Source organism: Parasteatoda tepidariorum, chromosome 4 (assembly GCF_982258835.1).
Source record: "Parasteatoda tepidariorum strain Cologne lab strain chromosome 4, Ptep-v5.0, whole genome shotgun sequence".
Taxonomy (NCBI): domain Eukaryota; kingdom Metazoa; phylum Arthropoda; class Arachnida; order Araneae; family Theridiidae; genus Parasteatoda; species Parasteatoda tepidariorum.
In genome coordinates, this window is record NC_141758.1 from 3,428,353 (window position 1) to 3,441,435 (window position 13,083).

Below are 13,083 nucleotides of genomic sequence, written 5' to 3' on the forward strand. Positions count from 1 at the left end.
ATTCTGAAGGACACTTTCACTGAATTTTTTTTTTCGTAAGCTGTAAAACAAACATAAAATATACTGGGGACATGAAAATGACTGTTTTTGTGAGAATGACCCATATATATATACCTTGGCCAAGATATATACATATTATATATATAACAATAAATCTCTTGTCACAGTTTTAGTGTTTAAACTCCTCCGAAATGGGTTGACCGATTCTGATGAAATTTTATATGTATATTCAGTAGGTCTGAGAATAGGTCTATAACTAATTTTTTTTCATTTTTTGGACTGATTTGACGTATATTTTAAATATATCTTTATTTAATCGTAATCGGATCCAAACTAGACATAGAAACATAATAAATCAAAAACAATATTCACGCACGTTGCAACAAGTCATATTAATCTCTAATACTTATGCACGCCTTTAAAAGAAGAGCATCAAATATATTTGTAAGAATGTGAATAAAGTCAGTGATATGGCAGTATTTAGAGTTGAAAATACCAATGTGACTGCTCTTCCGGTGAATAACAACGATGAAATAACGCTGTACCAAATTGGCCGGTACAGTTTGGCGTATCTTTGGCGTATCCCAATTCATGAACGGAATCCAACCGTTATTCATTTAGCCGTTCATCTTGAAAACGGCCAGAGCGTATATATCACGAACGAGACAGCGATTCACTGAGCTATAAATCCACCAAAAACTAAACTCACCGAATTTTTTGAATAGTGTATTCGTGCCTTTGCACGGACATTACTCTACTCAGAAGTACCACACTATTTCACATGGGCTCAAACAAAAAAAATGGACACTCCGCAGGCAAGGCACACTGGTTGATGCATGTCCCGATTTATTCAAATCAAACGCCTTAGGGAGAGTATTTACAGTCAATCTATGGCAGACTGTGTGCTTTTATTTTCGACTGTTGTTGGTTAATGTCACCGGCTCATTGTCATTTCAAGATATACGTAAAGTCGATGGTCATCAGCATCCAACGTATAAAGATGCATGCCTTGCACTCGGCTTGCTGGAAGACGACAAACAGTGAGAATGTATGCTTGCTGAAGCAGCATTGAACTGTACTGCAAAGCAAAATCGTCTACTATTTGCTATAGTATTAACTACATGTTTCCCGGTCCGTATAGAAACGTTATGGGATATTCACAAAGATTCGATGACTGATGATATACGGTATCTCGCAATGTTCCACTAATGAATGAGGACCAAAGGAACATTTATGACCGCATTATGCTCTCAGCTTCGGCAGGACAAGGTGGAACTGGCAAAACATTTATTATTTCGCTAATTCTCGCTGAAATACGATCAAATAATGACATCGTGTGGGCCGTTGCATCATCTGGCATTACGACAACTTTATTAGATGGAGGCAGACCAGATCATTCAGTATTTAAGCTGCCACTAAATATTAAAAACAGCCAAGATGCAGAGTGCAACATAAAAAAGCAATCGTCTATGGCCACGTGTAGAAACACTATAAAAATATCATCTGGGATGAATGCACTATGGCACACAAACATTCGCTTGAGGCGTTGAACAGGACATTGAAAGATATAAAATACAAGATAATAACTAATTATTTGGCAGCACTCTGTTACTCCTTTCAGGTGATTTCAGACAAACGTTTCCCATCATTCCGCCTTCTACGTACGCTGATCAGATCAATGCTTGTTTGAAATCATCTCCACTGTTGCGTAATGTTGAAAAAGTTCTACTAAAAGTAAATATGCGCTTCCAAATGCTTCAAGATCCATCTGCTGAAACATTCTCAACACAAATGTTAGATATCGGTGATGGAAAAGTTACTAAGGATGAGACTGGATGCTTAAAATTACCGGATGATTTTTGCTCAATCATTGATTCACAAGATGCTCTCATTAGCCTAATATTTCTTGATGTGCACACGCTATACATTCATCATGAGTGGCTATCAGAAAGGGCGGTCTTAGCAGCAAAAAATGTGGACGGCAACGAATTGAATCAGTAGATGCAACAGTTATTGCCAGGTAACTTGGTGACATATAAATCCGTTGATGCAGTTTGCGATCACATTGAAGCTGCAAATTTTCCAACAGAGTTTTCAAACTCATTGGATTTGCCTGGCATTTCACCGCATAATTTAGTACTCAAAGTTGGATCTCCGGTTATTTTGCTTCGTAATTTGAACCCACCACGATTGTGCAACGGCACGCGATTAGTCGTTAAAAAATTAATGAACAACGTCATCGAAGTCATTATTTTAAATGACAAATTCCGGGATGAAAGTATATTACTTCCACGATTCCCTATTATACTCACAGATGTGCCAATTCAATTTAAACGCATTCTGTTCCACATTACATTGGCATTTGCTATGACTAGGCCAAACAATGTCTGTTTGCGTCTTAGATATGAGCACACTATGCTTTTCACACAGACAATTATACGTGGCATGCTCTCGAGTGGGCAAACCATCCAGTTTATTTGTGTTAGCTAAAGATGGAATGGCAAAAAATATTGTACACTCCATTGCACTAAGAGATTAATATTGTTGACTATTTTTTTCAGAATTCGTTGTATATATAATTTATAAAAAAAAGTTACAATAAATTAAAAAAATTATTATTGGGTGTGTTGTTATTTTCACATTCCGTCATCGTTCACAGCGCTCCATGCCTCTTCCACTCATATACCACATACGCACACACTTACAATAAATAAGATATATTTTCATACTTTAGAAATAATTCATATGGCAAAACAACGTTTGCAGGGTCAGCTAGTATATATATATATATATATATATATATATATATATATATATATATATATATATATATATATATATATATATATATATATATATATATATATATATATATATATATATATATATATATATATATATATATATATATATATATATATATATATATATATATATATATATATATATATATATATATATATATGGGCAATTCCATATGTGACGGAATGACATTTTGGCTACCAAGCTTTCGGCATGCCGCTTAGAACTGGTAGTTTCTGGGAATTTTGCAACTATTATTTTCCTGAACTATTTTTTACTTTTAGTATAATGTGTAGGCAATGTAAATTGTGAATTTGGAAAATTAACCTCAGGTTGGCTAGCAGTTATTAACATCTATTTGCTGTGGCGGAATGACCGTGACGGAATGACAAAAAGTTTAGTGGAAGAAAGTCTTCATTTAAAAATGTTTTATTAATATGTAAATGATAAACAGAATGTAACAGATAAACAGAATTAATATTTACATAAGAATCAGTTAAAATTTCAACAATTTGAAAATTAGGTAGTCTCAGAAGAGGTTTTATATCTAACTTGCCAATGTCACATCTTATCTTCGTTCTCGGGAAATTTATGCATAAATCAATTTTTGTCCCATGTTCTTTAAATACTTTAACATCTAAATCGTCTTTGTTTATCAAAGTAATTTGCGCTGCATATAAATGTGCCTTCTTTTTTTCGCAGTATGGGACAATAATTAAAGAGTCGACCGCATACTCCTCAATCATATTTTCCATTTCCTCTTCAAAACAGTGGCTTTTCAAATCATACACTTGGTTTTGGTTAAAATTAGAAAGCATTCCAATTTTGATGATTCGATTCTCAACTACATGAGCATCTAGTGCAGGTCTCTTGTTCCTGGCAATGCTAATGTAGCATGTGTCTAGCTGAAGTCATTCTCTTTTGCCCTCTCTTAAATAGAATAGCTGGACAAAGACAAAACTTCAACGATTTGTTGCTTCGACTTTATGAAATCATAAAATTCTTTTACATATTATGTGTCGTTTTACAGCAGCCAACATCTTGTTTGGCCTTTTAGAACAACATCACAATTACATGGTATTTATAGGTGCATGTGCTGTGAGGTATTAATGAAATACACTTAACAAAAATGAGATAAGACACACTTTACATCAATATATGCTTCTTTATGAAAAGCCTCTTTTAAGGCCATAAGTATATATTGCATCTGCACTCTTCGTTACTCTGTCAGAGTTTGTATTATGACTGAATCCTTCATACTTGGGGGCTTGTAACTAACATCATCTTGACAGTAAAATTTTTTTAACCAAATTAAACAGCTCATCAACATTACTTTTCTCACTTAGTTTCTTTTGAGTTCGATGTTAAATACTTCTCACATAAAGATTGAATTAATTTTTTTACCTCTATTGGTGATTTTGGAAGTGAGTGTACAATTTTTTTTATGGTGAGTGTACAATTTTTTTTATGGCTTTACCAAGACTCTGCAGGAATTTGTATAGGGAATTTAAATTATTTGTATGTGAAGATATTGGTAGAATTTGATTTTTTCTTTGTTTACTGCACAACAGCGTTTGCACTTCTGAGTTTTTTAAGTGCAACTTTTGTCACGGACGCTTTCTTCTCTGCCTTTCTTTCTCTGTTTTTTTTTCCTTCATCATATCATGGGGATCTTGGTCTTTTTCAAAATTTTATCTGTCTTTCAACGGCTGTTTTAGCCATTAGGTTAATTGAAAAAAAAAATAATTCCCTAGTTTTGGACTAAGCTTCTCAAGGACTCGTTTTGTCATTCCATCGCCGAAGATGTGTCATTCCGTCACGCTAATTATTGGAAGTTAATAATCAAATGCATAGAATTTTGCAATTCCTCATTGATTCTTATGCCACATCTGCTTTATATTCCAAAATATACACATTTTCATTCAAAAACGCAGCTGCTATTTAAAAAAATATACTAAAACATGTGACGGAATGACACAAAAAAAAGTTACTTTTATTTAATATATTAAACTTAAAATGACTTAAGGGCTATGTTTTAAATGTTTTAATTTTGTACTATATGCATATTTTTATCAAAATATTGCAAAAGAAAGATGCATTTCTTTTATTTTATAAGTATTTTTCAAGAAAACAATTTGAGCACAAATGCGAAGAATTCACTTGTCAGCCATGTGATTACTTTAGAATGATGCCAGATTCAAAATACTTAAAATTATCAAAAATTAAACAGTAGTATGTAGACTTTGGCTATTTTTGAACATATTTTTAAAATTAAAATATGCAATTCATAAAAAAAAAATTTCACTTAAAAGTTGACACTTTCGTGGAATTGCCCATATATATATATATATATATATATATATATATATATATATATATATATATATATATATATATATATATATATATATGCATGATTATAAATAATATATATAGTGAGAGAAAAAAAAACCAAAATCAGTTAAATACAATCATATGCAGCTATCGTTCTTCTTGGATAATCAGCTTTTTCTTAAGTTTTTTAATTTTGTAACGAAGATTGTCAACAGATAGCGTTTCTGTCTTGAAAAACTGTCTTGAAAAAGCTACGAAACGATTCTTTCAAAATAACAAACATTTGCAGCAACAACGAGGAAGAATGGTATTTGTTAATTGATTTTGAAATATTTCCTCGTTCAATCATTAACTTCTGTCCGAAGAATATAGTAGGGGAAGCTCTTCAAATACGTAACTGACGTGGGGTACGAAGCACCTTGACAGAAAAAAAAAACTTCCAGGATGAACAACATACTGCATCACATGATCTAAGATACCGATAAGATGCTAATAAGAGTGACAATCACGTCTTCTGTGAACCGGTTGTTGGACAACTTTACGAGCGTGATTATGTACTACTCCCGCCAACCGCAATTTTATTCATTTTTTTTTTCTTTATCAAATTGTTTTAGCAGATGTCAATTAACATGGATGATATAATTATATTCTCAACAAAATATCTTAATTAATTGTATAGTATCGTTTATCAAAAATGCAGAAGAGACCAATAAATAATAAATAAAAAGAGAAAACTTTTTTTCTCCTCAGCGACCCAAGTAATGGTTGGGAGGAAAGGAGATGCCCCCGTGCACCAAGATGCTATTTCTTCCTTTACACTCAGGGACGACACCCAACTTTGAATTACTGGTTTACATTACATCTATGGAAGCTAGCCTTCTTCCCTTATGTATATTCTTTGGTTCGGTCCATTTATCCGATTACTGTTACGGAGCAACTTGACCGGCAGAAGGTGAAGCCTGAATTCGACAAAATACCTCAATTAGTCTTAACTCTTATGATTAGCATTTATGCCTATGGACGTGACTGCACACTTAAACTAATTTAAAATTGCCGAATCATTTTAACCAAAAAAAGGACAGGTTATACGATAATTATTAAGTTTCCGAAACTTTACATTATTAAAAAGAATTATGTTTTATTTTAAACTAGGAGGCTTCGCCCCCTGCTCGCTGGCGCTCGCCAACCCCCGGAACTGCTTCGCAATCCGATGCTCGCTTTGCTCGCTCATTGGATACGTTCTTAACGTCTAGCTTTTGTATACTTTTTTGAACTCTGAAGTTCCGAAAACTTTTCACTGTAGAAAATTCTAAACCTGTACATTTCAATATTAATTTGAAATTGCAAACAGTTCACATATTTTGCATAATCACACTATTCTAAATTTCAGTTGTTGAGAAAAGTAACTGTTGTAAGTTTTGTTTTAGAGTCTTTCCCACCAGAGTGTTAAAGCCATGTGTTGTAAAACAATATGAAATAGTAGTCTGAAGAGTAGAGAGAATTTCTTTAAAAACACAATCATTAAAAGGCAGAATGATTTGGTGTTTTCAAAACGTAAACAAAACAAAGCAAACGTTGCCAATGGCGGAAAAGAAATACAGCCAAAATTTGGGAGCCACGTAAGAGAATCTAATATATATAATTCTCTTACGTGGCTCCCAAATTTTGGCTGTATTTCTTTTCCGCCGGTGGCAACGTTTGCTTTGTTTTGCTTAGTTTTGAAAACACCAAAGTAGTCTGCCTTTTAATGATTTGTTTCTGATCTAATATATATAATTCTCTTACGTGGCTCCCAAATTTTGGCTGAAGTACTTTGTACAACTAAATAAGATTCTTTTCACATCTCTTAAATATTTACTTCATTTTCTTCATTTATAGAGAAAACAGTCGGCAAAGAATTCTGTTAGGTTAAAAAACATTTCGCTAAAAAGAGAACGAATTCTAAAAGAAATAAAAATAAACAACTTAAAAAATAAAAATGCTGTTGCCAGCCATAGAATTTTTTGAAAGTTAACTTAGCAACATAAATCAAAATGACATAGAAGCGCAACTAGATCAAAATTATGATACCTGAGAGCTTGACGTAACAAATCCTTCAATTCTATAAGTGTTGTATCGCCAAATGCCTAAATTAACAATTGTGTTTTTAAAGAATTTCTATAAAAAGTTTTAAATAAACAACCCACTTCTACAACTGCTTCTTGAAGAACTTGGCTCATTGATTAAAAATATTGTTTCAATTTTACAGTACTAACTTTACTTCTACTTTCATTATTGCTATGACCCTCTTTCATTACATTTTACAACTTCATGCTAAATTTGAGGACTAAGTTGTTTTGTGGTTGAATACTGACATTTAGAAATGTGTGCATAAAAAAAATAATATTTAGAGGTTAAGATTTGCCTCAGAAAATTTTGAATTGTTGACATTGAATTTAACAATGGAAACAATCGTTTTTGTGAAAAATTGAATTGTATTGTTGACATCAAAACTAAAATTATTGTGTTTCAACTTAACAATACTACCTTAATTTATACTTTAGAATTGCCTCGGAGAAATTTGAATTGTTAGCAACGACTTGAACAAAAAGTTTTATTTTAACTGATAAATACTACATTATAATTTAAATTTTTTCTATGACTATACTCATTTTCTTACTCTTTTTCTTTGTTTTTTATACATTTTATATTTTTGTGATAAAATAAAAACTTATAGTTGTTCTGCTTCTGAACACGGATGAAAACACAAAATGATGGGCTTCATCAACTATCAAAAATATATAATTTTTATTTTACAAATTCCATATTGTTAGGGTGGCGCCCTTCAGAGAATTAAAAATACAAAATTATCTTCATCAAAGTCGATGCTTTACATCCGGCGTTCAGTGGCAGACTACTATTTCATATTGTTTTACAACACATGGCTTTAGCCCTCTGGTGGGAAAGACTTTAAAACAAAACTTACAACAGTTACTTTTCTCAACAACTGAAATTTAGAATAGTGTGATTATGCAAAATATGTGAACTGTTTGCAATTTCAAATTAACATTGAAATGTACAGGTTTAGAGTTTTCTACAGGGAAAAGATTTTGGAACTTCAGTATTCAAAAAAGTATACAAAAACTAGGCGTTAAGAACGATTCCAATGAGCGAGCAAAGCGAGCATCGGATTGTGAAGCAATCCGAAATGAACTGTGAAAGCAGTTCCGGGGGTTGGCGAGCGCCAGTGAGCAGGGGGCGAAGCCTCCTAGTTATATATATTAGATTATTGAAATAAATAAATTTTTGCTGCTTCGTTTTTACCGTTCTTGAAAAGTATCAAAGAGGTGAACAGTCGTTCAAAAAAGTAATAGTGCTACATTTCTGGGTAACTTATGCTTCCACTAACCCTATTTTCAGACGAAACGGACTTGAAACTCTGAAGCAATAAATTGGCAATCCAAATATTTAGTAGGTATTATAGCTGTTTGGTTTGAGGACCAAACTATAAAATGCATACACAATATCTTCAGTTAGAATGGTCAAACATGCAGTAGAGAAGAATGTATAATAATTTATTTCAGTCAGTGGAGTCACCTGTTGACTTACTTTGACTTTGAAAATTTGAAACTAAATTATCTCGTTTTCTAATCAGAATGAAGTTAACCCTTTGTTTTTTTATCCTTTTGTTTTATTTTAAATGATTTTTTAAACGATTTCCTTATTTTTTTAGACATTTTCTTGAATATTCGTCACATATGGAAAAAAAGCAACATTCTCGAATTAACTAGTTTTAATATGAGAGATCTTGATGTTTCTTAGCCAGATTTGGAACAAGTTTAAATCAAGAGTGAGGAGTTGCAGTTGAACAAATTTTTCCAGAGTAGGAGTCAAAAAAAATTTTTTTTCGACTCCGACTTCAGTTAGCTAGGAAAAATTTCTACTCTAATACAATGTAAATTTTTTTTAATTATTACAAACTTAAGGTTTCTGAGTAGGACAAAAGCATGATTTTAGGCAAAATTTTCAGAATTAAGTTAATTATTAATTTAGAATCATTGTAGTTTTATTTTTATGCAGTTGCTTTTAAGATAAGGGTCCAAAACATAGTTAATAGCCTTCTAAATAAAATCCTCAATGGATTTTTTGTTTAAAGCGGTAAAAACTTTTTACCATTGTTTTTTTTAAATTTTGATTTAGTGTACATGCAAAAAGAGTTCATTATTTTTACATGAAAATGGCCATTTAAAAAATAATAGTGCTATAAAGAGATTTTTTTAAAGCATATAAGTTTTTACACATAATGAAACAAATAAACTAGTTTTTTAAAATTTTGTATTAATATTTGAAAAGAAAAATTTTTTAATTTAATCAGATACCTTAATTCAACTCGTTTGAATATTAATTATTAAATGGCTGATGTATTAAATTATTGATTTGATTGAATTTTTACATTAGTAAATAAATTAATAGTAAGTTGTCTTTAGAGACAATTGCAAAATCAATTTTTTTTAGCTTAGTTAAAAGCTTAATTAAACCATTTGCATTAATTTCTTGTTCATAAATATTCCTAAAACAATCTTGTTGAATTAAGATTAAAGTGTGAAGATGTTTTATTACGTGTGATGGGGAATTAAACAACTCTTTTCTTAATTACGGTTTTGCTCAGTTTCAGCTTTTAGTACAAATATATTCCTTCAACTAACAAAATTTAAAACAAGCATAAATAAAAAGTAGAAGTGGAATATTGCTGACTCTACTGCTATACTTCCAATCATAAAAGCTATTGCAACAATTTTCGAATTTAGAGAATTAAAAAAGTTAGTTTCTATCTTATAAAGTTCATTGGAAATTTCCATTCCTTCTCTATTACTGTTTAAACGAACTTTATTGTGTTAAGTAAATTGTTTTAATTAACACAAGCTTTGAATGTTCGAAGCTTTTAATTTTAAAAAAAAGTATATATTTAAAGTAAAGTATTGAGAATTTGATTATTGCAATTTAGACAAGACGGTGGAAACAGATCCAGTAAAAATGTTCCCGAAATGTTTTGAAAATTGTGTATCCAATATTATTATTTGCTAAGATTTTAATCGTTTTTATAATAGGGGATTACTTCTTTACGAAATCCTTTGAAAACCCAGAATAACTGAGAAAAAATGTTATTAAATGGAGAATTATAATATCATGAGGAAACAATTAAATGGATTGTTCGAAAAGTTGGGTGTCAAACAACTGCTTGCAATTTAAAAGTTAAAAGAAAGTTGGAGTAAGATCCCCTGCCTCAATTCTGAAAAATAAATAATTAAATAAATAATTCTTTCTTAAATTAACAGTATCACATTTTAATATCGAATTAAGGCAAACATCATCAGTTACCATTGCATTAAAACACACACACACACACACACACATACATATATATATATATATATATATATATATATATATATATATATATATATATATATATATATATATATATATATATATATATATATATATATATATATATATAGCACAATAAAAACAAAGAGAAAAACGAAGAAAATTAATAAATTTTATTAACTGCGCATAAGCTGCAATATAATCGTGCGGATATAATCGTGTGGGCTGATGAAGAGATTATATCTTTTCTATGTTTTGCTTCCGGATTTTAATCTTTTTTTTAAAAAGATATTAAAAATTATATTTTAAATTCTTTTGAAAATTTATTTTTAATAATTTTTTTCTGTTGTCATTATTTTTTATTATTTTCCATATTTTCTCAATATTTTAGCTTATATATATATATATATGTATATGCATTCAGCCCATGTATTTTCCGTTAAAAGTACTTCTATCATCTGTTTTTTTTTCCTTTAAGGAAAACATATTTTCAAAATTAATCTTTTTTTTCCTAGAAATCAATACAAATGAATTTGAAATCGTTTTCACATTGTGACTGAATTCTTCGTAATTACAACGTTTCAACACAAAATATATTACTAAAGCTTCAACATACAACAGTTATGTGGTTCAACTATGAATATTTTTGCAAAACTTTAATGGGCAAAATTAACAAACTTTCTTATTCATTAAATTCTTTTCCACCAGCATCGTATATTGAAAATAAAATAAAAAATGAATTATAAGAGTAACAAAAAATGTCTAACAGAAGTTATTTGATTAACTTTATATATATTTAATGAAAAGTTTCACCGTAAATTACCTTTAATTTTCTAGTATGAACAATGATCTGTCCCAATTATATCATTCACAATCCAGTTGAAGTTTAAATATAAAGGGACAAAAAGTTCAGAAAAAAATATTTGTTAGTGCATAAAAAAATCTAACATTTACTTTAATAATTAATGACCAGAACAATAACGAATATTTAAAAGAGATCGCATTGTGTTCGCAGAGTTCAGGATTTTATCATAAATATGTTTAAAAATTAAGGCTTACAAAATTATTGAAATTTCATGAATGATGAAACTGAACAACAATAAATGATTTAAAAAAATACACCATAAAAAATTGTGATTAAAATTTCGGCCTTAATCATAAATGTAATAAGCAATTTACGATTACTTATACGAATGATAAATAGAACAGTAATACATTAAAAAAAGCAGTATGAATGAATTTTTGAGTTCATTTTACTTACCCATTTATTATTTTTTCATTCATCATTTTATTTTTTTAAAATTATTTTCAGATATTCACAAATAAAAAATTATGTTTTTAAAACATAAAACTGTTTGGTCTGTCGCTTGAATCTTGTTTGAACTAAAATGTTTCATTTTTAGGATTTTATAATCATTTTATTTAAACAGTTTTGCTAACAAAGAAAATAGGTTTTCTAACAAACAAACAGGTTTTATAGTAGAAAAGTTTTATTATTTTTCCATTTGCACGTAGATTTTATTTATCGTTTGACACACATGAAATTAATGGAAAAAAAAACGTTTTTAAGTGAGTAGAGTGCAAGAATTTTATGTGGTTTTGAGATAACAGTACACGTACTGTAATAATATAAAGCTAAAAAATAATAAAAATTTTCAAATCAATCCAAACAAATACATTATTTTTTATAGTAATTTACTTGTAACACCTAAAGTTCCTTTCCTACTTCCATTAATGCGCTGCGAATCACGTAATCATTATTAAACCTCTCTTTATTCCTCTGTCGCCTCATAAAAAAGGAATGACTTTTCTTAGAGTTTAATGTCAAAAAGTCAAAAAATTTTAGAGTATACAGTAAAATTAAATCTACGCAGTACTATTTGGTTTTTTCAGTACGGGAAAAGCAGCCTGAATTATAAGCCTGCAATGCGTAATAAAGCCACGTGATTTAGAACGACCCCCTTAGAGTGTTTTCTATTTTAACGACCTGCTAAGATATATATATATATATATATATATATATATATATATATATATATATATATATATATATATATATATATATATATATATATATATATATATATATATATATATATATATATATATATATATATATATATATATATATATATATATATATATATATATATATATATATATATATATATATATATATATATATATATACTAGGAGGCTCCGCCCCCTTCACGCTAACGCTCGCCAACCCCCGAGAATTGCTACGCAATCCTATGTGGTTCACGTCGTGAACCATGGCTCGCTGCGCTCGCTCGCCAATGAACACAACGTTCTAGCACAAAGACATAGTATATTATCATCAAAGACATAGTATTTTATCATCAAAGACATAGTATTATATCATCAAAGACATAGTATTGTACTTATGTAGATGAATTCTATCAATGTTGTTATTGGCTTTTAAAAATGTATATTAGCTATTTAGATTGTACATGGTGAAAAAATCAAAACATTAGCTAAATAAGAAACATATTAGCAAAATAAATTATCAAATATTGCAGTTACTCACCTAAATTCAACTAAATATGTATAATAAATTA

General features: G+C 29.8%; 1 protein-coding gene across 2 annotated transcripts in view; it reads right to left on the bottom strand.

Annotated features, from left to right (window-relative positions):
* Positions 1-11,984, bottom strand: part of LOC107453891 (uncharacterized) — a 41,821-nt gene extending 29,837 nt beyond the window's left edge. The window contains exon 1 of one of the 2 annotated variants that reach the window (XM_016070893.4): positions 11,765-11,984. In XM_016070893.4, the coding sequence (XP_015926379.1) occupies positions 11,765-11,790 (26 nt within the window). In that variant the 5' untranslated portion in view covers positions 11,791-11,984. The remainder of the gene's footprint in view (positions 1-11,764) is intronic. The other variant, XM_071181919.2, reaches the window with a different exon arrangement.
* Between the last annotated feature and the right edge of the window lie 1,099 nt (positions 11,985-13,083).